The sequence below is a fragment of the Gracilinanus agilis genome, chromosome 1 (assembly GCF_016433145.1).
Source record: "Gracilinanus agilis isolate LMUSP501 chromosome 1, AgileGrace, whole genome shotgun sequence".
Lineage (NCBI taxonomy): Eukaryota > Metazoa > Chordata > Mammalia > Didelphimorphia > Didelphidae > Gracilinanus > Gracilinanus agilis.
In genome coordinates, this window is record NC_058130.1 from 732,365,825 (window position 1) to 732,392,065 (window position 26,241).

At 43.7% G+C, this 26,241-nt stretch overlaps 1 protein-coding gene across 1 annotated transcript in view; it reads left to right on the plus strand.

Moving 5' to 3' along the window:
* ELL (elongation factor for RNA polymerase II) overlaps window positions 1-21,031 on the plus strand; it is a 150,716-nt gene extending 129,685 nt beyond the window's left edge. Inside the window, exons 8-12 of the mRNA XM_044672320.1 lie at window positions 3,104-3,590; window positions 11,874-11,940; window positions 12,724-12,895; window positions 14,195-14,239; window positions 17,665-21,031. Coding sequence (XP_044528255.1) covers window positions 3,104-3,590; window positions 11,874-11,940; window positions 12,724-12,895; window positions 14,195-14,239; window positions 17,665-17,781 — 888 coding nt within the window. The 3' untranslated portion in view covers window positions 17,782-21,031. The remainder of the gene's footprint in view (window positions 1-3,103; window positions 3,591-11,873; window positions 11,941-12,723; window positions 12,896-14,194; window positions 14,240-17,664) is intronic.
* Window positions 21,032-26,241: the final 5,210 nt, after the last annotated feature.

Sequence of the window (26,241 nt, forward strand, 5' to 3'; positions counted from 1 at the left end):
ATTCTGGGGAACTCAGTTCTAATTCTACTAACTAGATTCCCCCAGCCCTCTGTTTATGTCTATAAAACAATGATAATTCCTGCCAATTCCTAGAATTGTGAACACAAAACACTATGGAAAAGGAATCCTGCTCCTGTCTACATTTATTACTGGTGGGCCACAAAAAGAACAGGAGAAAAGAAATTTTGCTGTTCCCAACTCTGAACTAAAAGTTAGGGATCGTGGGAATTAGAATCCACATCTCACACTAAGTGGTTATATATCTTGAGCCAGTCTCTTCCTCTATTTAGGCCTCAGTTCTCCTCCACTACCCCCCACCCCTTGTACAATTAAGGAATGGACTAGAGGATCTCAAGGATTCTTTAAGGCAATGAAATTCTTATTTCTGTAGTGTTTGCTAAGTCTCCAGAAAGGAGTCTCTTGGCATTTATGTCTGTCTACACATAGAAAGACATACAGAGTTTTAGATATTGTTTTTTTTTAATTAAAGTTGACATTCTGTGGAACACCAGATATTACCTTCCCCAACCCTCCTTGATAAGGGTTTTGTTATTTTAACAAATACTACTAACAGTGGTAGAGTTTATGGGTTGTGATGCAAGACCATTGGACCAGGGTCAAATAACACTGTTGAGCTGAATAATTAGCCTTTTGTTCAAAACTACCATGGTCCTAACTGACTAGAGCTTTGCCATCAGTGCTTACGTATATGGTCCTGAAACAATGCAGAGATTGTTATGTGGGCTTTCCTTTTCTTGGTTGTATAATTTCTTTGCCTGGTCCCTTTCTGGGGTCTCTCCTATCTTCTCATGTGGACGGAAGCTATCAAGAGGATAGAGCAGTGATGGCAAACTAGTGGGTGCCAAAGATGGCATGCAGAGCACACCATGCGTTGTCCTCAAGTTCATTACTAGAAAAGCAGAAGGACTCAAGTGGAGCTGATCCCCTCTCCACACTCACTGAGGACATTCCTCACTTCACCCACCCCTCCACCAAGCAGCTCAGTGGGAGTGTTTTCTTCCTCCCCGGTGAGGGGTAAGTGGGGGGATGAGGAGGGGCTGGCACTCCATCTCTGAAAGGTTCACCATCACTGGGATAGACCCTGAATAACTATTAGGCCTTTTCCTTTCTGCACTTTTCATCCCAAATAGTTCACAAAGTTTAAAGTGATCTCTTTTGGGAGAAGCAAGATAATTAGCCTTTCCTGTGCTGCTGAGTACTGTCTTCCAAAATGGATCCACAAAGTACCTCTGTCCCAATTCAACCCATAATTTGGGTTCTGTCTAGTTAGGAATTTATCCATAAGGGTGTGGCAATATTGGCCAACTAGGCAGAACATATTGTCCATCAGAGCCTATAAATGAATATGAATTGTAGCTGGTTGCTCCAGACCTTTGGTTGTGCTGCCCTTCCTGACATCCCATCACAGTATTTGATGGCTTTTTCTGGTAAAAGTGAAGGAGTGGCTCTACTGTGATGACTGTTGCTAGTTCTGAATTACACCTTGTGATTGGTCACCAAGGTCCCTTGTGCCAAGGACTAAGGTACCCTTTATTGATCTAGGTCACTTCTGAAGCCTTCATGCTGGTCTAGACGGAGCTCCATCATGCTAAGACTTTCATGTTGTGCTCCCTCCCCTTTGATAGATTTCTTAAATCCAGATGTGCCTGTGAAAATGAAGATTCCCTCAGTCACTCAGGAAAGTTGGTTTTTTTTTTAATGTCTTTTTTTTTTTTAAAGAGAAACAGTTATAAACAACTCAGTTTCTGTTAATAGTGAATCTTCCTTGTACTGACCTCATCCCTAGCAGCAAAGCCCATTTGTTAGTGACAAGGAATCTACCTGTCTTGCTTGACTATGCACACAGAGGTCTCTGTTATGAGTTAAGTGGCTGCCCAAGGACAGAACCAAGCTTGCTCTTCCTCTCTGGGTGGGTCTTGTGTCTAGTTAAGCCAAGCTTTGGTGCACTAGACTCCCCTTTCCTAAACTGAGAGAATGATCTTATACCTAATCACCAGGAGACCTTTCTTTAGACTGTGCACAGAGTCCAGGGGAGGAGGACAGTCACGGAAAGGGTGAGGCCTGGTTTTTGCTCAAATGATCTCTCAAGTGCTTTTTGCAAAAATCAGTCCTTCACTTGACTTCCTTCTGGGCTTGCATCTCTGAGCTAATACCAGTGAGCACCCAGTCTGTTTCTGTGGGAGTGGTGAAAGTGTTAAATGAAAATGGGCTATAATAATTCTGGAAACATTTTACTGAACTGATTAATCTGTATAGAGCACCTGTCAAATCCTCAAGTTCCTTTTAGTTCCTAGGCTACCAACATTGTGTCACAGTGCCACCTCCTGGCTGTTTGGAGATTTTCACTTAGTAATTCAAAATAAAATAAAAGGAGTGGCTTCCACTTTTAATTTTTAGATGAGAAAGACTACAGACTATGGACTATCAAGAGATCTGTCTCATTAAATAATTTAGTGTTATAAATAAACAGACGTACCTTTGACAGACCAAATAATGTCTTGCATGTGTATATTACTGTTTTTCAAATGTGTGCTATTACTAAATTATTACTATATAACTAAAATGCAAATTCATTTAAAAACGTTACTGAGAGGGGGCAGCTGAGTAGCTCATGGATTGAGAGCCAGGCCTAGAGATGGGAGGTCCTAGGTTCAAATCTGACCTCAGACACTTCTCAGCTGTGTGACCCTGGGCGAGTCACTTGACCCCCATTGCCTACCCTTACCACTCTTCTGCCTTGGAGCCAATACACAGTATTGATTCTAAGGCAGAAGGTAAGGGTTTAAAAAACAAAAAACATTACTGAGATTCACAGAAGCTTTTTGTCAACATGCATTTTCTCAGTCAACAGATGAATATCAACTGCTCTCTTGGTAGATGGACAAAATCTTTTGACATTTAAAAAAGTACTTAAAAAGATTGGGAACTACTAGATTAGATCTCCTTAAGGTCCTTTCTAGAACTAACATTCTATGAGCTAGTAAGGACCTTTTTGAATCCTTTTGGAGCATTATCTGAAAGATCTACTATTCCACTGATTCCTCTATTTTTTTTTTTAAAAAGAAACTTTCTTTGTTCTCAGAAACGATCTCAGCCACTGGATTTCATTGACCCGCTAGCAAATAAGAAACCGAGGATATCTCATTGTACCCAAAGAACTCAGCCCACTTTCAATGGGAAACTGAACTCTTCTAATGGGAAGGAAATCCCTTCTGCTTCTGGCCCATCTTCTGTAGCCAATTCTGTCAGCTCTAGTTCTCACCTTCCAGTCCTAGAGCTCCCCCGGCCTCACGATCCCCTCACTGATGTCAGCAATGATTTATGTCACAATGGCAGAGACTGTGAGAATGCCGAGGACTCTGAGCGCCTCAGTCTCCCTCTGCTGACAGACTGTCCCCAGACCAGCAAACACAGTTGTGCCTCATGGCATATGAAAACCAAGAAGAAATCCAAAAAGCACAAAGAAAAGGAGAAGCGGAGTGAAGAGAAACACAGAGAAGAGAAGCAGGATTGTGAACTCATGAAGAACTCCGATACTAAGATGAGTGGGGCTCTGCAAGAAAGCACAGGTAAGTGTCTAGTGGGTAGGCTTGTTCACCTAGGGGTGGCAGACAGGGAGGGACTATTGGGGATAGTCTCTCCTCTGGAAAGAGGACTTAAGTGACTGTAAAAGGCAATCAAGTCATATATAGACACATCATCATTTTGCCCCAAGCTTTCTGTACCAACACTGGCCATAGGTAACACTTCTCCTGAGCACTTCAATCAGGGTATACATCTGATGGAGCCTGTGCATCCTCAGTAATCCAAATAATTTGGACTATAACTGGAAACTAACACCTGCTTGGGGGGGTGGGGATAGTATTTAATGTGATTGGTTTGAATTCTGCCTCTGGCATATCCATTTTGTGACCTTGAGCATATAAGTTAATTTTGGGGGGAATTAGTTCCCTTCTCTGTAAACTAAGAGTTGCATTAGATATTTTCTAAGGTTCCTCCTAATTCTGAACCCTATGATCCTGTAATCAGAGATACTAAGGCTTTATCTTCCCTGGACAAATTAGAATGGCTATTCACTCAAATCAGCATTGGGAAATGGGAAGAGTGATGTTAACCTCTGCTAGGGCTATTAAAAAGAAAGATAAGGAGTCAGTCAGCATCTTGGGCTTGGATGGAAGCCTGAAAACTTCTAGTCAAATCCTAAAACATGAATCCTTTTGTTCAGTTTGCTCTGAACAAAGCAAAGAGGCTAACATATTTGATGTTGAGAACCAGAAAAGGTCACAGGAAGGATAGGAAGTTTCTCCCTGGGGCACAGGAAGTCACCTGTAAAAGTATCAAGTCTGGCTGAGTTACAAGTGACATAAAAAAGGGCATGGAGATATCAGTGGTCTGCAGGCCTAATGTGTGAGTCAAGTAGTGTCATTTAGTCCTTCAAAAAACTGATGGGATCTTAGACCAGAACCAGGAGGAAAGCGTTTGGCTACTTTACTCTGGTCAGAACTGAGATCTCAAGTATCAGGTCCAACTCGGAGACCAGAGAAGGGTATCAGAGATGTTGTAGAGAAATACTAGCTAAGTTGTATACTGAATTTGACTCCCTTCTGGCTTGAAGATTCTTTCAACCTGTGAAAGGAATGGTCTCTAAAGGACATAAATATTAGACAGTCTAAAGTGACTGCTAGGTTTTTGAACAGTGGAGGAGGAACAACAATTGAGGAAAGGGACTCTGTGTCCCAGTGGCTAAACTGCTGATAATTTGTACTGCTTCTTCTTTCCCCTTTTCACAATTTACTTTCCTTAGACACCAGGATACTTTCCCAGACCTTGTCATCCTATGGTCGTTCCATCTCTAGTCTCTGTATCCACTCTTTGTTCTTAGAATCCTCTAACTCTCTTCAGGCTGTACTTCTCAGTACAGAAGGCCCCTTACCTTCAGTCTTAGAATTGATACTAAGGGTAGGTTCTAAGCCAGAAGAATAGTAAAGGCTAGGCAGTGGAGGTTAAGTGACTTGCCCGGATCACACATCTAGTAAGTGTTTTGAGGTCAGATTGGAACCCAGGACCTCCCATCTCCAGGTCTGGTTCTATATTCTTTGAGCCACCTAATTACCCCTTTGTATATACTTTTGTAAGCTTCTGTAGGCCATCAGCTGCTTAATGTTGTCTTTATATCCCCAGAGCTTTAAGGGCTCAAAACTTGGGACTTAATAAATGTTTGTAGATTGAATCAATTTCCCCTTCCCAGAGATAAAGCAATATGTACATTCCCATGCATTTTTCAGACATTATGGGAAGACATAACCTTTTCAGAAAATATTAGCATCTCAAAAGAGGAACTCATTTGCTCAAATGGCTCTCCAGTTGATAGAATGCGTAGGAGAAAGATTTTTGAGGTAGAAGCCATCCTGGCAAACATTGTAAAAAGTAGTAGGACCCCTAGGAGAGCTAGGAGACTTGGGCTTTGGTCTCAGCTCTGAAATGAGCTCATTAGGTGATCCTACTAGTATAAGGCCTTTGTGAGCCTCCATTGCTCTATCTACAAAATGAGAAGATTGAACTAGCTGATCTCTGTGGCCCAGGTCTTTAAATCTGTGATACTACAGCTGGTGCTCCAAGAAAAATGCTGTTACCTTCTTTGATGAAAAGCAGTATAGAGCAGTAGTCTGACATGGAATCATCCTGCATTTGGAGTCAAAAGCCGTGGGTAGGAATTCTCTCTCTGTTCCTTATGCAATGTATTTGATCATGGACAAGTCTTTTCTTCACTTTGGAGCTCAGTTTTCCCTCTGTTAAATGATGTGAGTGGATAAGATTATCACTGAAATGCCTTTCAACCATAAACCCTATGTTCCTATGGAATGTCTTTTGGTTTTACTCTTCATCTCTCTAGTTTATGTAAGGGAAGCATATTTCTCTACACCACAGAGCAAATTGGAGTTCTTGGTGATTCCTGGTAGCTACTTCCTTCTTGTCCAGTGTTATCTCCAGGATATGCACACACTCTTCAGACAAATGTTGTGTGCATATAATGAAGCATGTGAATGCCAATTATTATCATCATTATTACAGCAGCTGAAGAAAATTTGTAATCTCTAGAACTGGTCTATGTGGCAGAGTGGCAAATTTAGCTTTGTAGCCATAGAAAGAAAAAGAAGCATTAGATTTTTCAGTCAAATTTGATATCTTCTTTCACTTTCACAGATTACAACCAAGAAAGTTTCTATGTCTTTGATTCACTTATCACGAAGCCAAGTGACAGGCCCAGAGCTGTCATAGAAATTTAGAACTCTTTCCCCATTGATGTATGCTGTGCTTTAATTTAGAAGGAATAATGTATGGTCAGGACTAAATGGACAATTCCAGTAAGATGAAATGCCAATTGGGTTCAAAAAATAAACTATACAACTACAAAAAAAGGGAATGTGTGGCAATAATAATTAATATTTGTGTGGTCATTCATGTGAAAAAACCCCACTGATTCTAAGCCCCTACAGGTCATCATCCAAACTCCATTTCCTCACCCCACCCAATCTCTTATTCCCATCACCTTCAAACCTCTCACTCCAGAATTCCAACAAAATGCTACCCATCTCTTCCACTGTGCCCACTGGAATACTTGTTCCTTAAGTAACAAACTTCTCTTCATGCTAATTCTTTTCTTCTGTTTCTCCTATCTTCTATTACTAGAACCGGGCTTTTCTGCTCCCCCTGCCCCCAGACAGCCTCCTCCCTGTCCACTCTTTCCAGTGCCGATTTCACCATCTTACTCATTGCTCCCCATTGCCACTTCTTCCTACCTCCATTGCTCAGTAACCTCTCCTCCTCTGAAGTCCATACTGCTTATATCTACCACTCAATTAGAATCCTGGTAGCTGCTCTCTACAGACCTCTGTATCACTCCCCATCCTTCTTCAATGAGTTTAATATCTGGCTCACAATTTTTCTCTCTTCCCCAACTCCTGCCCTTTTACAGAGGGACTCCAACATACATCTTGACAAATGCACCACCTCCTTGTTGAAGAATTCCTAAATCCCTTTATCTGATGGCAATCTAGTGGCTTCTCACCTTTCTCTCTGCTTTCCTATACCAAACCATACTCTTCATCCACACTGTGAATTCCAGTCCTTTGACCCCTCAGTGCTATAATTCAGGTCTATACTGTCCTCCTTCCCCTCTTATTCTGTTACTATTTGTGCTCAGACTCAGATCACTCACCACCACAACCTTCACTTCTACATCCATGCTACTGAATGTAGATGGAAATATCTGCACAGCCATTCTCTGGGTTTACTACAGTTTTACCTCTAATGATCTTAGCCAGTCTTTCACCATATCATTTCATTCTCCCACATTCTTTCACAGTGAGTGTCTCTTCCAAACCTTGGAAATCCTTCCCACCCCTCCTTCCTCCTCAGCTGAAATCACCTCGTTTTATTTATTTGTTTGTTTTTAACCCTTACCTTCCATCTTGGAATCAATGCTATATATTGGTTCCAAGGCAGAAGAGTGGTAAAGACTAGGCAATGGGGGTCAAGTGACTTGCCTAGGGTCATAGAGCAGGGAAGTTGTCTGAGGCCAGCCTTGAACCTAGGACCTCCCTCCTGTCTCTAGGCCTGGCTCTCAATCCACTGAGCTACCCAGCTGCCCTGGGATCACCTCATTTTAAAGAAAAAAAAATTAGTCCATTCATCATGAGCTCTCTTGTCTCCCCTTCTCATCTCACCTCACTTAGGTGCCTTCTGCCACTTTCTTCTCCATCCATCTTACATGATAAATAAGGTGGCCTTATTCCTTACCAATGTTAACCATTCTGTCTGCTGAAGGAGATCCCATCCCACTTCTTCCCATCTCCTTCAATAGATTACCCACTTCTGTCACCCTCACCTTATCCCTTATTTCCATTTCTCCCTCTCTACTGGTTCCTATCCTACTGCCTAGAAATCTGCCCTTGTCTCCCCTATCCTCAGAAAACCCAGACTTGATCCTTCTATCCCTGCTAACTGTCCTCCTAGATCTCTTCTTCCTTTTGTGGCCAAATCCCTGGAAAAGGCCGTCTCCAATAGGAGCCTTCACTTTCCTCCTGTCACTCTCTTCTCAACCCCTTACAATCCCACTTGTTAACTTCATTGTCCCACAGAAACTGCCCTTTGTCTTTGATCTCTTAGGTGCCAAATCTCATAGTCTTTTCTCTATCCTCATTCTCCTCAACCCCTCTGCAGTCTTTGACACTCAATCACTCTCTCCTCCTTGATACTGTCTTCTCTCTGTATATACAGGCTTTCTCCTGTTCTTCGTGTTTTCTGACAGCTCCCTCTTTGTCACCTATGTTAATACAGTAGCACAGTAGAGAGAATTCTGGAGTCAGGAAGACCTGAGTTCAAATGCAGTCTCAGATACTAAATAGTTTAATCTCTACATGTGCCTCAGTTTCCTAATCTGCATAATAGAGATAATAGCACCTAATAATGTGTCATTGTTGCCACCATCCTCATTTTGTCCTCCAGATCAGGCTTTCTTAATCATAAGTGTTCCTCAGGACTCTGTACTGAGCCCTTTTCTCCCTCTCTACTACTTTGCTTGGTCATCACATTGTTTCCCATAGATTTAATTACCATCCCAAAGCTGATGATTCTCCATTCTACCTATCCTACCCCAGCCTCTGCTGTCTTATATCACATTCCCAAATACCTCAGCTGCTCACTCTCATCCACTATGTCCAAGCTGTTGACAAAACCTGTTGGTTTTACCCTTACAATATCTCTCCAATAGGGCCTCTTCTCTCCTATGACACCTAGCACCCTTCTGACATAGGGTCTTATCACCTAAGCCTGGACCATGGTAATAGCCTGCAGGTGGGCTGGCCTGCCTCAAATCTTGCCTTACTCCTCTCCATTCTCTATTCAATCCAGAGTGATTTTCTTTTTTTTTTTTTTTTAACCCTTGTACTTCGGTGTATTGTCTCATAGGTGGAAGAGTGGTAAGGGTGGGCAATGGGGGGTCAAGTGACCTGCCCAGGGTCACACAGCTGGGAAGTGTCTGAGGCCGGGTTTGAACCTAGGACCTCTCGTCTCTAGGCCTGCTCTCACTCCACTGAACTACCCAGCTGCCTCAAGAGTGATTTTCTTAAAAGGCAAATCTGACCATCACTCCTTCCCGCCCACCTACCCCCAACCCCTTGTCATTCGGTAAACTCCAGTGGCTCCCTCTTGCTGCTGGGATCAAATACAAAATCCTTTGTTTGACATTCAAATCTCTTCATAACCAATCTCTCTCCCTGCCTTCTTACACCTTACTCACCACCATGTACTTTTATTTTTAAACCCTTACCTTCTGCCTTAGAATCAATACTGTATATTGGTTCCGAAACAGAAGAGCAGTAAAAGCTAGACAATGGGGGTTAAGTGGCTTGCCTGGGTCACACAGCTAGGAAGTATCTGAGGCCAAATTTGAACCCAGGGATTCTCATTTCTAGGCTTGGCTCTCAATCCACTAAGCCACCTAGCTGCACCATCCCCATGTCCTTTTTGATCCAGTCATTTTTTGCTATTCTACAAACAACATACTTCATCTCTCAGCTCATGGGCATTTTTTCTCTTTGTCTCCCATGTCTAGAATGCTTTGCCTCTTCATTTCTATTTGTCTTGTAAACAGCCTGTTTGTACATATTTATTTGTTCCTTATTAGATTATGAGTTTCTTGAGGCCAGACACTGTCTTTTGCCTCTATTTGTATCCCTAGTGCTTAGCTTGGTTCCTGGCTTGCTAAATAAACATTCAATGACTTACTGACTAGTGAAATGCAAGACCAGCGTGAGTCAGTATTGTGACATGCTATCAAAAAACTCTTCTTACATTCTTAAGTTATATTATTAGAGCTGTGTCTATAGCAAGATAGGTGGGTTATCCTGCTGTATTTTGACAAACTTAAGAGTTAGTCCAGATTGTCCTTATAGGATAATCTGTGACATCAGGATTGATTAAAGGGACTCCTGGGGATATCTGTCCTAAAGAAGAGAAAGTGGGAGAAGAGGAGTGTTGTGGTTTTTATCAGCTCTCTGAGAGGTTGTCACAGAGAAAATTGTTCTGAATGGTCCCAGAGGACAATGCTAGAATTAAAGGGAGGAGATTACAGAGAAACAAATTTCAACTGAATCTGGAAAAGAATTTCCTAACAAATCAAAGATATCTAAAAATGGAGCAGGTTGCCTTCCTAATGGGAGTGTGAGCTGGAGGTGTTCAAGGGGAAGGTCGACTCCCTATTTGTTAGGGATATTGTAGCAAGAATGGGGCTGAGAGAGCAGGACAGTGGCTAGAAGCCTAAACTGAGAATAAGGAAGAACTGAATTCAGACCCTTCCCTAAGAGGCACTTGCCTTGTGGCCAAGGCAATCTATTGTCATGATCAGACAGGATCATGTGTGTTAAATGCTCTGCAAATCTGAGGTACTGTATCAGTGTAGGTTATTATGACCAAAGAGGTTCCTTTCACCAGTGACATAGAGGGGTTTAAGAGTACCTGTTATGTCCTCACACCTACATGAGTTACCTGTGCCAGACTCAGTAGACTTGGTTCACATTGCCTTTAACTCCTGACATGCCTTTAGTCCCGTGTGGGCTCACATTGCACTTAATTGGTTCAGTGAATGACCAGACAGGATCTCCTGCTGCCTTCTGTGGGGGATTGAGAACAAGGCAACATCCACTGTTGCTACACATGATTCGAATTCATTCACTTTTAGGGGGCAGCTGGGTAGCTCAGTGGATGGAGAGTCAGGCCTAGAGATGGGAGGTCCTAGGTTCAAATCTGGCCTCAGACACTTCCTAGCTGTGTGACCCTGGGCAGATCACTTGACCCCCATTGCTTAGCCCTTACCACTCTTCTGCCTTGGAGCCAATACACAGTATTGATTCTAAGGTGGAAGGTAAGGGTTAAAAAAAAAAATTCATTCACTTTTTAAAAAGCATTGACTTTGTATTTCAAGTCTGCATGTATAGTTCAGGTTTCCTGTGGGTAATAGAAGTGGCCCTTTCACCTGAACACTGAAGAAATGCCATCCAGAAATGGGATGAAATATCCAGCAATCTTTATTTAAACTGTGCTCTTCATCTGGGGCAGTCAAACATTATCCCCTTTGCCCATCTGGAGTCTATTAATTTGTTTTGCCATTCACCAGGAATGGACTTTAAAAAAATTACTGCTAGAGACATTCAGCCAGATTCTTAACCAGTGAAAAGTAGGAGAATCTTTTTTTCTGCTATGTTGATTGCAAGTCATTTCACTTTGCTTCAGCAAGAGACCTTTGCTTGTCCTCTTTAATTTCAATGCCCTCCTTCTGAGGTTATCTCCAATTTACCCTTGTTTTTTACATTGTTACTTGCATTTTGTGTTCCCAGTACTTAACATAGTGCCTAGCTCATAGTAAGAGCTTAATAAATGGTTGTTGACTTAACTTGACTCTGGGACTGTTTTCTCCTCTCCAGAATTGAAGAGGTTGAATTTGATCATCTATAGTTGAAGATAAATAAGGCTCTCTATAAATAAGGCCTCCAGTTTTGACAGTCTCTGCTCTAAGGGTCCCTCTGAACTCAGTTCTGACATGTTATGATTCTAACTTGGATGATACATCAGATAATTTCTGTATCTGCCAGTTCTGTAACTATTGGCCAGGTCTCTCAATTTCAACTGTTCCAATCCTAGATTCTATTCCTATACATTTTATAAGTCATAAAGTATAAAAATGCCCTTTCACATGTTTCTTTATTTTTAATGGCCTTTGCAAATAAATTTCCGATGGTATAGTTCTGATGGTACGTTGTAGGCTATTTATGAAGTATTCCTATTCTTTGTAGGTTTAAACGGAACATGCAATAATTCTAGTGTACCAACATCAACTTCGGAAATGCCGGATTATCTATTGTGAGTACTTCCATTGTTATTTTCAGATCCGAGAACATGAAACAGTTTAGAGTCCATTTGGTTATGTAAACCAGGTCACACTGGTAGGGGCTTATCAACAGATCAGTTTGGTTTAAATTTGGTTTAAAAAAAAAAAGTTCTCCAAAGAAGGTAAATCATTAATGGCACAGGAAACTAAAGATATGTTTTCTGCTATTTCTGTTTGTTCAGATGCATATGTTGTAGTCATGCATAGCAGGGGAGAGATGTAAAATTCTATCTATTCCCAAAAGAATTGGCAAGTTTTTGAAGAAGGAAATATCATGAAGTGAGTGTATGTACGTGAATTTCAGGCAGTTCAACCTGTTCTGCGTTTTTCTCCTATTTAAAGTAGGAAATTGACTATATGAGATGAATTGGTCCTGTGTGTGCGTATCATGGCAGTATGGAGTGACTAGAGCCATAGAATCATCATGTGGTAGAAAGAACTCTGGATTAGAAGCCCAGCTCCTTGGGTTTGATTCCTAGCACTGCCATTTCCTTGCCATGTGACCTTGGGCAAATCACACTTTTTCTTGGTTTGTTTCTTCATCTCTGAACATAATATTGGTATACCCTCCCTACCTCACAGAAGTGGGAATTTATTATCTTATTGAAATAGACTCTATATATTTCAGGGATCTAGAGTGTCCTTCCTAGCTAATACTGTTCTTATTGAAGCAAGTAATATTTCTGTCCCTGATGTTCCACCTGCCTCTAGCTAATACAGCCTGCACTAACTTGTTCTTTCTCTGCCTTTCTCAGAAAATATGCCGCCATTTCCTCCTCAGAACAACGTCAAAGTTATAAGAATGATTTTAATGCAGAGTATAATGAGTACCGAGATCTGCATGCACGGATAGAGAGAATTACTCGACGGTTTACACAACTGGATGCAGAGCTCAAACAGCTTTCCCAGGGTTCAGAAGAATATGAGGTACCACTGACTGTTTCAGCCCCAGATTTGTCCACCATATATTTGCTTCTGTTCTGTCCATTTAATTTGGGTCATCTAGTCATTTGGAGAATTGGCTTAATAGTAGGTGCTGGGAAGTTTTTTATGGGAAAAGGGCCAGAAGCCCACAGCTCAGTTGACTAAACTCTACTGATGTTCCTGAGGGGGAAGAATAATTAGCAAATTGTCTGGTGGTGCTTCTATTTAAACTACTTTCCTAAAGTTAATTGCCTTGATTGGAAGCTTTAATACATGCCAAATATAGATGAACCTGACTTTCCTTGAATGAACAGCCTTTTTTTCAGTTAGATATCTATGAAAATGCCAACTATGCTAAATGCTTATTTCCATAAAATACTGGTTCTGTGTAAGTCCCCCATTGTTGGCACTTAGTAGAGACAAAAAATGAATAAGAAACTGCCCTCAAGGAACTTAGGGTACGGTGGCAGTTATAAGACATAACTAGAAACAAATTAGAAGTTGAAGCCCTATCAAACCAGATGAGAAAAAGATTTGTGTCAGTTGAGGGAATAAGAAGAGTGCAGAGTGAGTTTGTCACCTGAATTGGGGTATGATAGAAATTTAGCAGATAGGTAGCTCAGTGGATGGAGAGCCGGGCCTAGAGACAGGAGGTCCTAGTTTCAAATATGGCCTCAGACACTTCCCAGCTATGTGACCCTGGGCAAGTCACTTGACCCACCATTGCCTAGCCCTTACCATTCTTCTACCTTAAAACCAATACACAGTAGTGATTCTGAGATGGAAGGTGGTAAGGGTTTTAAATCTTTAAAAAAAAAAAAAAAAAAAAGAAAAAAGAAATTTAGCAAGCAATAGAGAGGGAAGAGAGGTGGCCATTTTAGGTAATGGGAATGATGTGAAGACAAAGAAATGAAGGCACTCTGTGAAAAAAATAGGGTAGAAAGTACCCATTTTTCTTCCTCAACAAACCAGACTTCTAGCCAGAGTCCATCTGTTAGTGGAATCATGAGTAGCAGTGTGAACTCTCCCTAGTTTTACCTCTCCCCTTTCTCTAACTGCCTTTTACTTTTCTTCCTTTAAATTCCTTTTCTTGGGCTCCTTGGTTTGACTTAATGCAATTGGACTTTTACTTGGTCATTTGTGCATGAGTGCACTTTAAAAGTGGAAATAGTGGGTCAGCCTATGGGATTTCTTTTCTGCCAGTGAATCCTGACTGAGGCCATGCTTGTGGACTTGGCTTAAGGGTACTATCACGTAGCTGCAACAATGGCTCACTTCTTTGGTTTTTTTTACTCTCTGCAGACTACCCGTGGTCAGATTTTACAGGAATATTGGAAAATCAAAAAGGTGGGTAATGTATTCTTCGTATCCCCATCAGACATGTTCCTTCCTATGCATACATTTAGTATATCCGGATCCAAAGATTGTGATGTTTATGGCACTTAACAGTTTACACAAGACTTCACTTATGTTGTCTGATTTGTTCCTCACACTCCTCTGCTATGCAGATCATATGACTTGCCCCCTCAATTTCCAGACAAGGAAGCTCACCTGCAGAGAGGTTAAGGGGCTTGGTCAGCATTGGGGTCACACAGTAAGTGGTAGACTGAGCCCACATGCATGCCTTTTGACTGGCAGTTCAGTACTCAGTGCTCTGTAGCATATGTGCTACTTTGACATGAGACACAGGAAGTCCTGCCCTTGTTCTTAAGAGTGATGATGTGGTGGTGACAATAGGGAGAAAGGAGATGAGAGTAATTTCAGTATAAACCAGTACGTAAGTACAGAAGGGAGCTTGGGAGCTTCATAGTGCTCCATACCTTCTGGGGTGGGGATGGGAGTGGGTGGGAGATCAGAAAGAGCTTTACAAAAGTCCTGTGGGTAGGTGGTCAAGTGGATGAATAAGGCAGAACTGCAAGTCGAGGAACCTAGGTCCAAGCCTCATGGCTGCCCTTTTACTAGCTCTGTGACCTTGGCCATGACAGTTTTTCTGGACATCAGTTTCCTCATCTGTAAAATTGGGAATAGTTATCCTGTTCTTGCTTTCCTCTTGAGATTATTGTGAGGATCTGTGATTGCTTTAATTTACTATATGTAAAAGCACTTTAGTAACAGAAGGTTAAGCAGTGATTTGTAGCCCACATTTTTTTGCTTACTACATACTCAAAAGCAAGAGGTTATAAATATCTTCTAGATCAGAAGGCCCAGTGAACACGATGAAAGACTGAAGTTGTCATCCTGCCCCAATGCCCTCTGCTGTCTAACCTTCTCCCCCCCCAATACATATCTGTAGCTTTCTCTACACAGACTTACTCCTAGCCTCACACCAAAGTACAGGAGGTTCTTAATCTGACTTATGTCCATAAACGAGTTTTTTTTTTTTAAACCCTTACCTTCTTAGAATCAATACTGTGTATTAGTTCTCTTGGTTCTAAGACAGAAGAGTGATAAGGGCCAGGCAGTGGGTGTTAAGTGACTTGTCCAGGATCACACAGCTAGGAAGTGTCTGAGGCCATATTTGAACCTAGGGCCTCCTGTCTCTAGGTTCTGGCTCTCAATCCTCTGAGCCACCAAGCTATAGTGGCTCAGACTATAGTCTAGTTTTTAAGTAGTTTAACAACTACTTAGACTAGTTTTTAAGTAGTTTAACAACTCTATTTTAGTACAATTGATTTCCTTTGAAATGTAGTGTATTTTATTTTATTTATTTGAAAACACTGGAGAAAAGGATCTGTGACACAAAAAAAAAAACATTAAGAACCCTGCCCTAAGTTCTCTATATCAAAATGTCTTTTCCCTAAAAACAATCATTCATACTCATTTATATTAAAGTTTATAAGTATTTTACTAATATCACCCCTGTTTGTTAGCATAAATATAATTATCTCCATTTTATAGATAAAGAAACTGAGGCTCAGAGAAGGGAAGTGTTTTAGCCAAGGCCGCACATCTATTACGTGATATAACTGGGGTCTAATCTAGGTGATCTGACCTCCAATCATTCTACTGCATGATACTTTAATGGACTTCTGTAAATGGTCATAGAAAGGTAAACTGCCACACACATACTGCCCTATTTCTAAAAAGTTTCTAGAATATTTTGAGAATATTCTTTTCATTCATCCTTCCCTTTGTCTACCTTTTAAACACTGATCTCTAAGAAATTGTTGCAAAGCATCTCTCATTCTGGCCCTTTTCCTATCTGATAGAGTAACTTTGGAATCAGTAAGTCCTCCCAAAACTGTGCCATTCTCCCAATTTTAACAATTCACCTTAACCCTTAGACTTGTAAAAATGAGCTTTCTCCAAAAATTACACACTTGAAGGATAAAATCTTGCAATTTTTTTTTTGTAAATTCTGTATAAAAATACCTTGAGTGTGCCTCTTCCCTTCCCCCCCCCCCCCCCATTTTCTCAGGAAACAAGGATTTCTTTGTAAAAAGAGCTCCCTCTGCTGCTTGGGATTCTGTTGTATGTAAAGACCCAAACCTGTGAGGGAACATCGGAACAGCAGAGAAATTAATGAAAACTTAAGCAAGATCACTTCTTGCCCCAACCTTCTCTTCCTCATTAACCCTTAACCCCCTAAGGAGGTGAGAGAGGCAGACTATGATGATGGAAGCAGATGTGAAAGACAGCCATAGGTGTAGAGTCTAGGCTAGGGGAAGGCATTCTGGTGGCTGGGAAATGCCCAGCCAAAGTTTGGATCCTAGGGCTCAGCCACCGATAGATAGTATGACTTTGCCCTTGGCCGTTATTTTCCTCTTCTACTGTAAAGGATACTGTTGCCTTTACTCACAGGAGGAGAAGATGAGAATGTAGTTGTGCCTCTGGAAGGTGGAATGGGCTGCCTGCCTCAGGGGTAGGGAGTCTCCTTCACCAGAAATTTTCAAGCAAGGACTGGGTCATATACCCATGTCAGGTGTCACAGGATATAAAGGAGACTCATGTTGAGGTCTGGGTTGGACTAGGTAGAAGCTCCTCTGAGATCCTTTCCATCCCTGAAATCCTAGGACTGTCTGCTTTAGAGGGACCCTTAAAGCCCAGCACACAGATGGTGTGAGGAGAAGGGCTCTAATCTCCAATTCCATAGTACCGTAGGAGGTGCTCTGTGGTCTTCAAATTTTGTTTTCCTTTAGTAAATATATTATTTTTAACATCATTTTAAAAAAAGGTTCAGTTCCACATGCAAAACCTATTTTCCTCTGGCCTTTAAAATTCATCCCATTAGGTAGCTATTGTGTACAAGACACTTTCCCAAAACAACCTGATGAGATAGAGTGCACTTAGTATCCTTGTTGGTGCAGTGGTGAGCTTTGGCATCAGAAAACCTCAGTTCAAATCCTACTCCAGATATTTAGTACCTTTGTGAGCTTGGGCAACTCATTTATCACTTCCTGCTCCTCAGTGTCCTCATCTGTAAAGTAGGCATAATAATATCCCTACCTCACAGTATCAAATGAGAACACATGTAAAGGGCTTTGCAGAGAGTTTTAAAGCACTCTGTAAATGCTAGTTATTGTTGTCATCATCTATGTTTTAGAGGTAAAATGAGTTTCAGAGATTTAGTGACTTAGAATAATCAAAGATCCCAAAGGGGCCCTTGGAAGCCATTTAAGGCTAGCTCCCTCGTTTTATAAAGGGACCTGGGGCTCAGAAGGTTATCTGGGAGCCTGTTGTCCTCTCTGCTCCCAGACTGCTTTCTGGCCATGAAATTCCCTCTGGGCCCATCACTGCAATGTTGTGAGTGCTCTCTCACTAATCTCTTTCAGACCAATACTAACTACAGCCAAGAAAAGTACCGTTGTGAATATCTGCACAACAAACTGGCCCACATCAAGAAACTGATAGCAGAGTATGACCAGCGGCAGCTCCAGCCTTGGCCATGACCTGTGCACGAGGGCCAGCACCGGGGCTTGGGGCACACTTCTGGCTGGCTGTGGCTGGGCAGCTGCTGCCCGCCCGCCCACCCGCCTGCCTGGGCAGAGTCATTTCAAGCTTCATCCTCTTGGCATGTGCGGGGAACAGGGGAAAGTTTAAAGAAAAAGAAAAAGCATCTATTTAACAAAAAGTAGAGAAATAAAAGGAAAACTCACTCATTAATGTCCAGGGAAAAACATGCAAGAGAAATCCTTGGTTTCGTAGGTTTGAGTGAGCAGCAGCTTCTCAGCCCCTGGTTGGGCTGCTGATGGTCCTCTGGTTCCTCTCCTGCTCTCTCCCCAGTAATGGGGGTGTCTCTGGGGGGCACATTCTTGGGACCCGGGTCACCAGCCTAAAAAAGCATCTTATTTATATGCAAGCTGTCTGGGCGCCTTGCACAGGATCAGCTCCTCAGCCCATGGGTTGAGCAGGTGTCTCTCCAGCCATCTATCTCACAGGGTGGCTTCTCAGAGGGCTCAGGCCCAGAGCTCAGCGTTATGTTTACTATTGCAAAATGCTCCCACTGACCCTGGGCCTAGGGGAGACCAGTCCCTGAAACTCCTTTGGTGACCAGCACCTGTCTTCAGCCTGCATCGCACACGAGGTCTCCACTGTCCCGGAGGATGCTGAGATGTCTGTCCAACTTTTCTAGTTTTATATGAAGATGGCCAATTTTATTCCTTGCTAATGAGACGATGGTCTATTTTTGTACGAGAGAAAATGCATCTTTTCTAAATCCGTGCCTCTCCTCCCTTTTGGGCCAATGGTCTGGATCCCTTCCCTTTGTTCTAATTGCAGTATTACTAAATCAGTAGAGGCATTATTATTATTGTTATTATTTTGGTGATGCCCTGTAAAAAAGAAATGCAAGCAGCTGGAGGTATATATAGAGTTGGGGGCTTTGGTTTTGACCCCTTCCAAAGAAGTAGCAGGCCCTCAGCTCTCGGAACAGAACGAGATTGATCGGGTTGTCCATCTCCCTAGATCTTTGTTCCAGACTCTGAGCCCTGCCTTACAGGTCTTCAGGGAACCACTGTGAGCTCAGTCCTGGGGGCAGGGCCCCTGTTGGGAGTCTCTGGGCTTACCTCCTTAATCCTTTCCCTCTCCCTTTCTTTGAATACCCCAAAGTATTCCTCCTTCCAGTCTTTCACCTGCTTGGTGAGGGTTTCTTTGCACTAGAAAGTTCCTTCTCTAGGGGGAGTCTGTTGCCTGGAAATAGCCCCTCCTTCCCCTTGTGTCCAACTCAGTTCTTCTGACTCCTCCCCTGCCACCTGGCATTGGGCCAGATGGCCACCTGAGAAGCAGTTCCTCCCCCTTCCCATGTCTTCCGGCATTCCTAATTTCTGGCTAGCTTGGAATGGAGCTGCCCTTTAGTGGTGATGGCTGCTTGGTTATTTTGTTGATCCTACTGTTGGGATTGAGTGGCAATCTGGATTCTCTAGCTTCCCCAGATAGAAAATCTGCATTAGCAGGAGCATATCCTTCCCATCATATGCAGTTACAACAGATAACCTATTTCTATGTCTAGCCCTCTGGCTGTCTGAACATTAAAGGACTGAGTGAACTTTTTCATGGCAGACTCAACTCAGCAGAAGCAGCCTTTACTGTCTAGATTTGGCCTGGATATGACTGAGAGGATATGCTTCAGTATCCAGCATCATTGAACTGGCACAGCACTACTCGCCAAATCCTAGCCAAATAAGCTGGAAAACAGTATGCTGGAACCAATGGCAATCCATAGTGCACCGCAGAGGCAGAGTTAGCCATGAAGGGGGATGGAGGGTGGCTTTTCTCCCAAATAGGGTGTGCATCAAGGTTTACTCCATGGCAGATGGCTCTGCTTTGAGTACTTTAGACTACTTTCTTAGCACAAATGAATAGAGTTCACTGGAATGTGAGGGAACTTCCCAGACAGGCATGGTGGTGTTAAAGGGCCTTGTTTGAAAATTTCATGACCCCCAGTTTCTGGGCAGAGCCTGATCCAGGGTAGGGTGATCCGAGGTGGTATGATAGTTTTAATTTTCTTTGGCCAGGTCTGACTGGTAGCACTAGTGGTGTTCAAGTTCATCCCATTGAACAGAACCTTCGAGGGCTAGTTAGGCCTTGTCTACTGGGCACTGCGCTTAAAGTAAAAGAGTATGCTTGTATTGGGGTTTCAGGTAGATGTCCAAAGGGCACACCACAGGCTTTGAGAAGGATTTATGTTCAGGTACCCAGCCAAGGTCAGGGTGTGTCCAGCCATAGGCATTTAGAAGGTTGCTGCCAAAACAAGTTGTAAAGACAGGTGGTTCCCAGACAGCTGCTATAGCCCTTGTTGGGGAGGAGTCAGAGGCAGAGAGGATCTTTCCTGACTGTGGCTTCCCAAGAGTCGGTGGTCTCCTTTGTGGTGGAAACAGGTTGGCCTGAGTGTTCCTACTCCCTTCCAAAAAAAAACACAAAAAAAAACCCCACAAAAAAAGAATCTCTTTCTGGAGATAACCTGGGCCACTTTAGAGCCTGCCCATGAAAGGTCACCAAGTGGCTCTGGATTCTTCCATGGAAGCACATGGACCAGCATTCAGATCCTCCTGCTCAGTTTAACAGGCTTCTGAATTTTTATTTGCTGTTGGGGGTGGGGGTAGGGTGGGAATGGGTAAAGTATATGAAGAGATCCTAGTCTTTCTACATCTGCTATGAGGATATTTTTGCAGACAGAGTTGTATACAGAGATTTGTCGTATACATTTACACGTATATTCTGGAACTTAAGAGAATTGGAATATAAAAGAGAAATATTTAATGAATTCAAAACTGTGAGACCCAATTAGCCTTCAATGCCTCTTGCTTCATTTATCTTTCAGACTGTCACAAGACATTCATTATAAGTCAGACCTGCCTTCTTAGGATTTTTTTTTTTCCTTTCTTTTAAGGGATTATGAAGCTAAGTAAATTTGTGCTATTTGGGGTAATATAAACCAGTTCTAGGTGATTCCGTATGATCTAACTTATTGATACTGTGTTTCTACTTTGTAATATTGTACTGTGGAGAAAAACCGATTTTGAGCCATGGAGTTGGAGTTTACAAAAGCTTTCAAGTTTGCCAAAATGTTACAATTGAAAGGCTGCCTAGTCTTCAGCTTTCCTAATGTTTTCTTAAAGAGCTAGTGTCCTTTTTGTACACTAAGAAGGTGAATGCTGATTTTGCAACATACAATAAAAATTTACTGTATTGGAAGATAAACGGTTGTGTTTTGTTTCTTAATTTCAACTCTGTAGGGAAATCTGCCAACTATTCCCAAGCACCCTTCTGGAAACAAAAGCAGTTGGTCTTTTGCCTCTCAGAAAGGATATAAACTCCTTCCTTTCCTTCTCATCCCAAGGAGGCTTCTGGGTCCAGACTGATCATTCAGAAGTTCAAAGAACAGAGAGAGGATATAGCATATCAGATCTAGAAGGGATGTTTGAATGCAGTGAAAGAGCTCCAAAGGAACCTTAGAAAGCATCTGATCCACCCTTGTTTTATAGGTGGGGAAACTGAAGCTAAGGAAAGGAGAGTAATTCATTGAGGCTAGGCCCTAGGTCACCTAACCCTAGGGCTACCATTGTGAGCTGCTTCCACAGCCTGTCTTGCTTTCCTAGCAGGGGCTTCCAAGTCTCCTCTTTAAGATTGGACTAAGTCTCCTTCCTCCTTTAGGCTAGTTCCTTCAACTTTTCCTGCTATTCTGCCTTCTGGCACCCCTCAGTCCTGTAATTCCTTGTTGCTGAGGGCTTAGTGGGGGACTCTCTTTTTGCCAAGGTCCAAGGTCACAAAAAACCCAGCTAGAGGGAGTTCCAAGAAAAGCCACAGGAATGATTTGTTGGGATAAGAGTGGATAAGAGCAGCCAGAGATGAAAAACTCAGTTGCTGGGAGAGGGGTGGGGTTTTGAAGATTTAGGGGGACCAGGGAATGTCACTGTAGACAGGATGAAATTTTCAGAAAGAGCCACCCTGTTCTAGCACTTTACTGTTTAACAAAGTGATTTCCTCACAAGAACCCTTGAGGGGAAGCCTTGCAGGAGTTCTTTCCTTCTTTCATAGAAAGGAAACAGGTTGAGAAAAATCCAGTAATACTCTAATCCACCAGTTGCATCTGTTTCCAGTGTATCAGACTGGAGGCTTGAACCAGGGCTCTCACTTCATGCACTAACCTTGCCTCCACTCGCACTGCCTTCACCATCTGCCTGGGCCCCCAGCTGCACTCTTCATCCCCTAATAACCCATGGTTTCTCTGCACACTCCCATCACCATTATACCACCCTTGAAGTGGGGTACTTCATAACACGAGTCCAGACACCCAGAAATTCAATAATTGGAACCATTATTTATTGATTAAAAAAAAAATCTACCAAGCTGTGTGACCCTGGGCAAGTCACTTGACCCCCATTGCCTACCCTTACCACTCTTCCACCTATAAGTCAATACACAGAAGTTAAGGGTTTAAAAAAAAAAAAAATCTACCAGCTGGGACAACCTTCCCTAGTGGAAGCTGTGCAGACTAACATTACAAGGCAACTTAAATAGATTTACAAGATACAAGGCTATCCAGGTTCTTATTTATCAAGAAAAGCCTCATCACAAACACAGGTAGTGATAAGTAGATAACACTCAGATCATTCAGAGGATATTTACTTTTCACATGTACCTAAACACTCATCCCTAGTTAGTTATATGTTTACCTTGCATTCCATCCTGATCTATTTGTTTGTACTTAAACACTCATCCAAAGTTAGCTATGTCCCTTTGTTGTCCACAGGGGAATTTGGACTCTGACCCACCATTTGCCTAGGTTACTTGGCCTCCTCGAGGGATTAGGTCAGTTTCCTAAATAATGCAGGAATAGATTAATCTACTTCAATTCTACTTTATTCTCTAACCTATTTCATTTATTCAGTTTACTTCACCCTTTCTATAGAGACTGGAGGCCTTAAGCAAAGTGCAGGGTGAACCTTAGGGGAAAACTTTGGGATCTTGGGATCAGCTCTTCTTGGCCTCCAAAGAAATTATTGCCTTAACCCCAGCCCCAATTTGGGGTTACCGGCCACCCTGGAGTCCTTTAGAAACCCTTAGAAAAGGAAGTTTTATGCTTATGAAACTCCTACTTGGTAGAACTAGGACCCAGGGGTGGAAGTTACTGGGAGGCAGATTAGGACTCTTATAGGCAGACCTTCCCAACAAATAGCTATTGGAAAATGGAATAGGCTTTGGCTTTGGGTTTTGTGGAGAGGACTGAAATCCCTTTAATTGGAGCCATTAAAATGGGGCCAGGACACTTCTCCACCTATCACCCCCAAGATGGAGAGGGCTTTTTAGCTTGGGGGTGAGAAGTTTCTGTAAGTGACCTGGGTTCAGTTCTACAGGAATCAAGGAATATTCAGGCTAGTAGAAAGCCTAGCCTGCCATCTGTGGCCTTAGGCAAGTCTCCTCTGTGGGCCTCAGTTTTGTGTATCAAAAAGGCTAGCATGGGTTCTGAAGACCATTGAATGGTATTTGATGATCTTTTCCAAGGTATCCGAGAAGCCTTGGAAGGGGTGGCACTGAAGCTGAAGTTTGAAGGTCGGGAAAGATTTTGTCTATCCAAGAGGAGGGATGGGGGAAGCATTTCATTGGGTAAAGGGAACCCCCTCCCCCAGAAATAACATGCTGGGGGTCGTCCTACCTGTGTCCCTGGCCTGCTAGCTAGACGTCACATGAGGGCACACCAAACATAAGTGACCTAGGCACAATGACCCAGAAAGGATCATGTTAGGATGTGGGGGTAAAGGAGAAGAAATAAAAGGGGGTTCTAGAAAGCGGTCTCTATTCCCTTGGCCTCAGTAGTGAAAGGACAGTGGCTGAGATAGAAAGACGCGGCGAGATTAGAATAGGGATCATCTCCCTCTATCCCTATGCTCTATTTCAAGTAAATCTTAATAAACTCTATGGAAATGAAGGACTAGAGGTTTTCATTTAGCTTTAACATCAGGAAAAAGAAAGAGGGAACAAAGGCATGGACAGGGGACAGTTAGTCCTAGGCCAAGGCTCACAGGAGGGGAGGCCAGGGGAGATAAGGCTAGAAAGGTAGGTGGTCAAAGCTGAGGCATTTGGATTTAATTCAATCCGAATGCCATTCCTGGGGTGTTTCCATCTCCCACTGAGTTGGGCCTATTCAGACATGTTCCTTGGAGATGTTGGCTTTGTGCTGATTCCTACTGCTTTGTTGGTCGTCTCCAAGGGGAGGCTGGAGAGGGCTTGGCCATTGGGGGCTCCAGCTTTTCTTTACAGGAATAGGCTTGGGGTTCACCATCTGTAAAACCCTAAAAACCTCCATAGGCTCAGGAGGAAGCTGGGCTAGGCAGGGCCAGGAGTGTATCAGAAGCCCTTGGGCCCTGGAGGCGGGGCTCCCCCACACTTATGGGGCAAATTCCCCACAAGGTCGGGGAGAGGGGACAGATTAGCAGGCAGCCAGAGGAGGAGGAAAGGTTGTCAGTGGAAATTTACCAACTTCCTGTCTAGCCCCTGAGCCACACCATCCCATCCTGGGTCTGGAGGAACAGGCCGGAAATGAAGGGGCCCCTCTGCCCGGGAACCTGACCTTTGAATGCCTAAACCAGCATGAGAGATGGAGATCTCCCATCCTTTTCTGGTTTTGGCAGGCCAGAGAGGAGGCCTGAATCCTAGAACTGACTTGGACTTATCCAACTCTACCCTATGGATAACTCTTCTTTTTTGGGGGGCTGGGGTGGAGGCTCATGCAGGTCCACTCCCTTTGGGGGCCCCAGTCTTCTCATCTAGTTAAGCTAGTTCTCTAAGGTACGTTCTGGCCCTGGCAGTCCCTATTCTTTGTCCTCTGTTTTTGTGTGTTTTGTTTTGTTTTTTGGAACAGCTCTCACTTCCTGTGCTCTTAAGGTCCCTCTTCCCCTTGACGTTCTGTGTTCGATGTTCTCAGATCCTTCCTGGCTCTGAGCACATCCAGTGTTCTAAGGTCTTTCCTGGCCCTACATTTGAAGGGCTTCTTCGGTTCTGTTGTGGATGCTAAGATCCCTCCCAGCTCTCTGAATCGAGCTGATTGATGAATTAGCACTGAGGAAGTCCGTCTTCTTAGGGGCACCCCTGCCATTATGGAGAAGCTGGTACAGGGTATCCCTGGGAAGGGCTTGGGGCTTCAGCCTGCTGAGGAAGGCTCAGCTGCTCTGCTTGATTTGCCCCCTTGTCCCTGGGAGCCAAGCCCAAGAGATGCTTCCACCATGTCACTGAAGAACCCTTCCCATGGATGCTTCCCCTCTCATCTCCCCCAACCTCTTTCAGCCTGGCACCCAGCACATATATACTGGGTGCTTAATAAGTGTTTCTTGTACTGGAATGAAGTGCTGAGTTATGCACCCCTCCCCCCCTCCCCAACCCCTTCAGACTTTCCAAAATAATCCACCTTTTGGGCCCAGGGCCAGCATGGAAAGTTTTAGCCCCAAAGGCCATTTGTTTTCCAAAGTTCTCCGGAAGATGGGTGGTGGATGGCAGGGACAGGCGAGCCCCCACCCCCTGTTTCTGGGAGAGTATCCGTTGTGGCTGGGAGCACTGGGTTCTCACGAGCCTTGTTATCAGCTGCTGGATACAGGACAGCTGAGGGGGCTGGGGCTCTCTGAAGCTCCAGAGCTATCCCATAATCCTCGGCCGCCCCTCGAGGACCAGCCAGACTCAACAGACTCTCTGGTCTTGGGCTGGCTGTCGGTCTGTCTGTGTCTGTCTATCTGCCCCTCCCATTACCTGCTACCTCCTTGGAACCCTATAATAACTCGGGGAGGTAGGTGGTATTCTCCCCATTTTGCAGATGGGAAAACAGGCGCAGAACGCTACTTGGCTGTAGAAACAGAGCTAAGAGGGATCTCTGGCGATCACGGTGTTCAGCACTCTCGTTTGGGATGTGGGGAAACTGCAGACCGAAATTTCTCTGCCAGGGTCGCCCAGTGAGCCAATCAGCGCAGCTGAGCCAGGAGCGGCGGTTTCCTGAGCTCCGCCGCGCTTCCCGGGCCCTCGCCTGGGAGGCCTTCAAGTGTAGCTTGGGATTCGGGGGCTAACTGGGCTCCCCCACTGCGGAGACGTGCTCTGGGCCTCCTTTTTCTCCAGTTGGGAACTGGGGACAGTTTCCTCAGTGCCCTGGGATCTCTGCCCTAATAGTTCTACCTTCTCTTTTGTTAGCTGTGGGCTCCCAGTCTGCAAGCTTCCCCCTCTTCCCAAACGTCACCTAAGGCATGGGCCCCTGGGGGGGCTCCTAGCTGTGTGTTTGTGTGTGGAGGAATTGGGCCGATTCCAGAGAGGGCACTGGAAATGTGGGGGCGAGGGGCATGGGGAGGGGGCGGGGCGGGGCGAGAGTTGCAGGGGGGGCTGGCCGGCTGGCTGGCCGTGGGAGCCGTTTAGGGATGGAAAGTTTCGAAGCT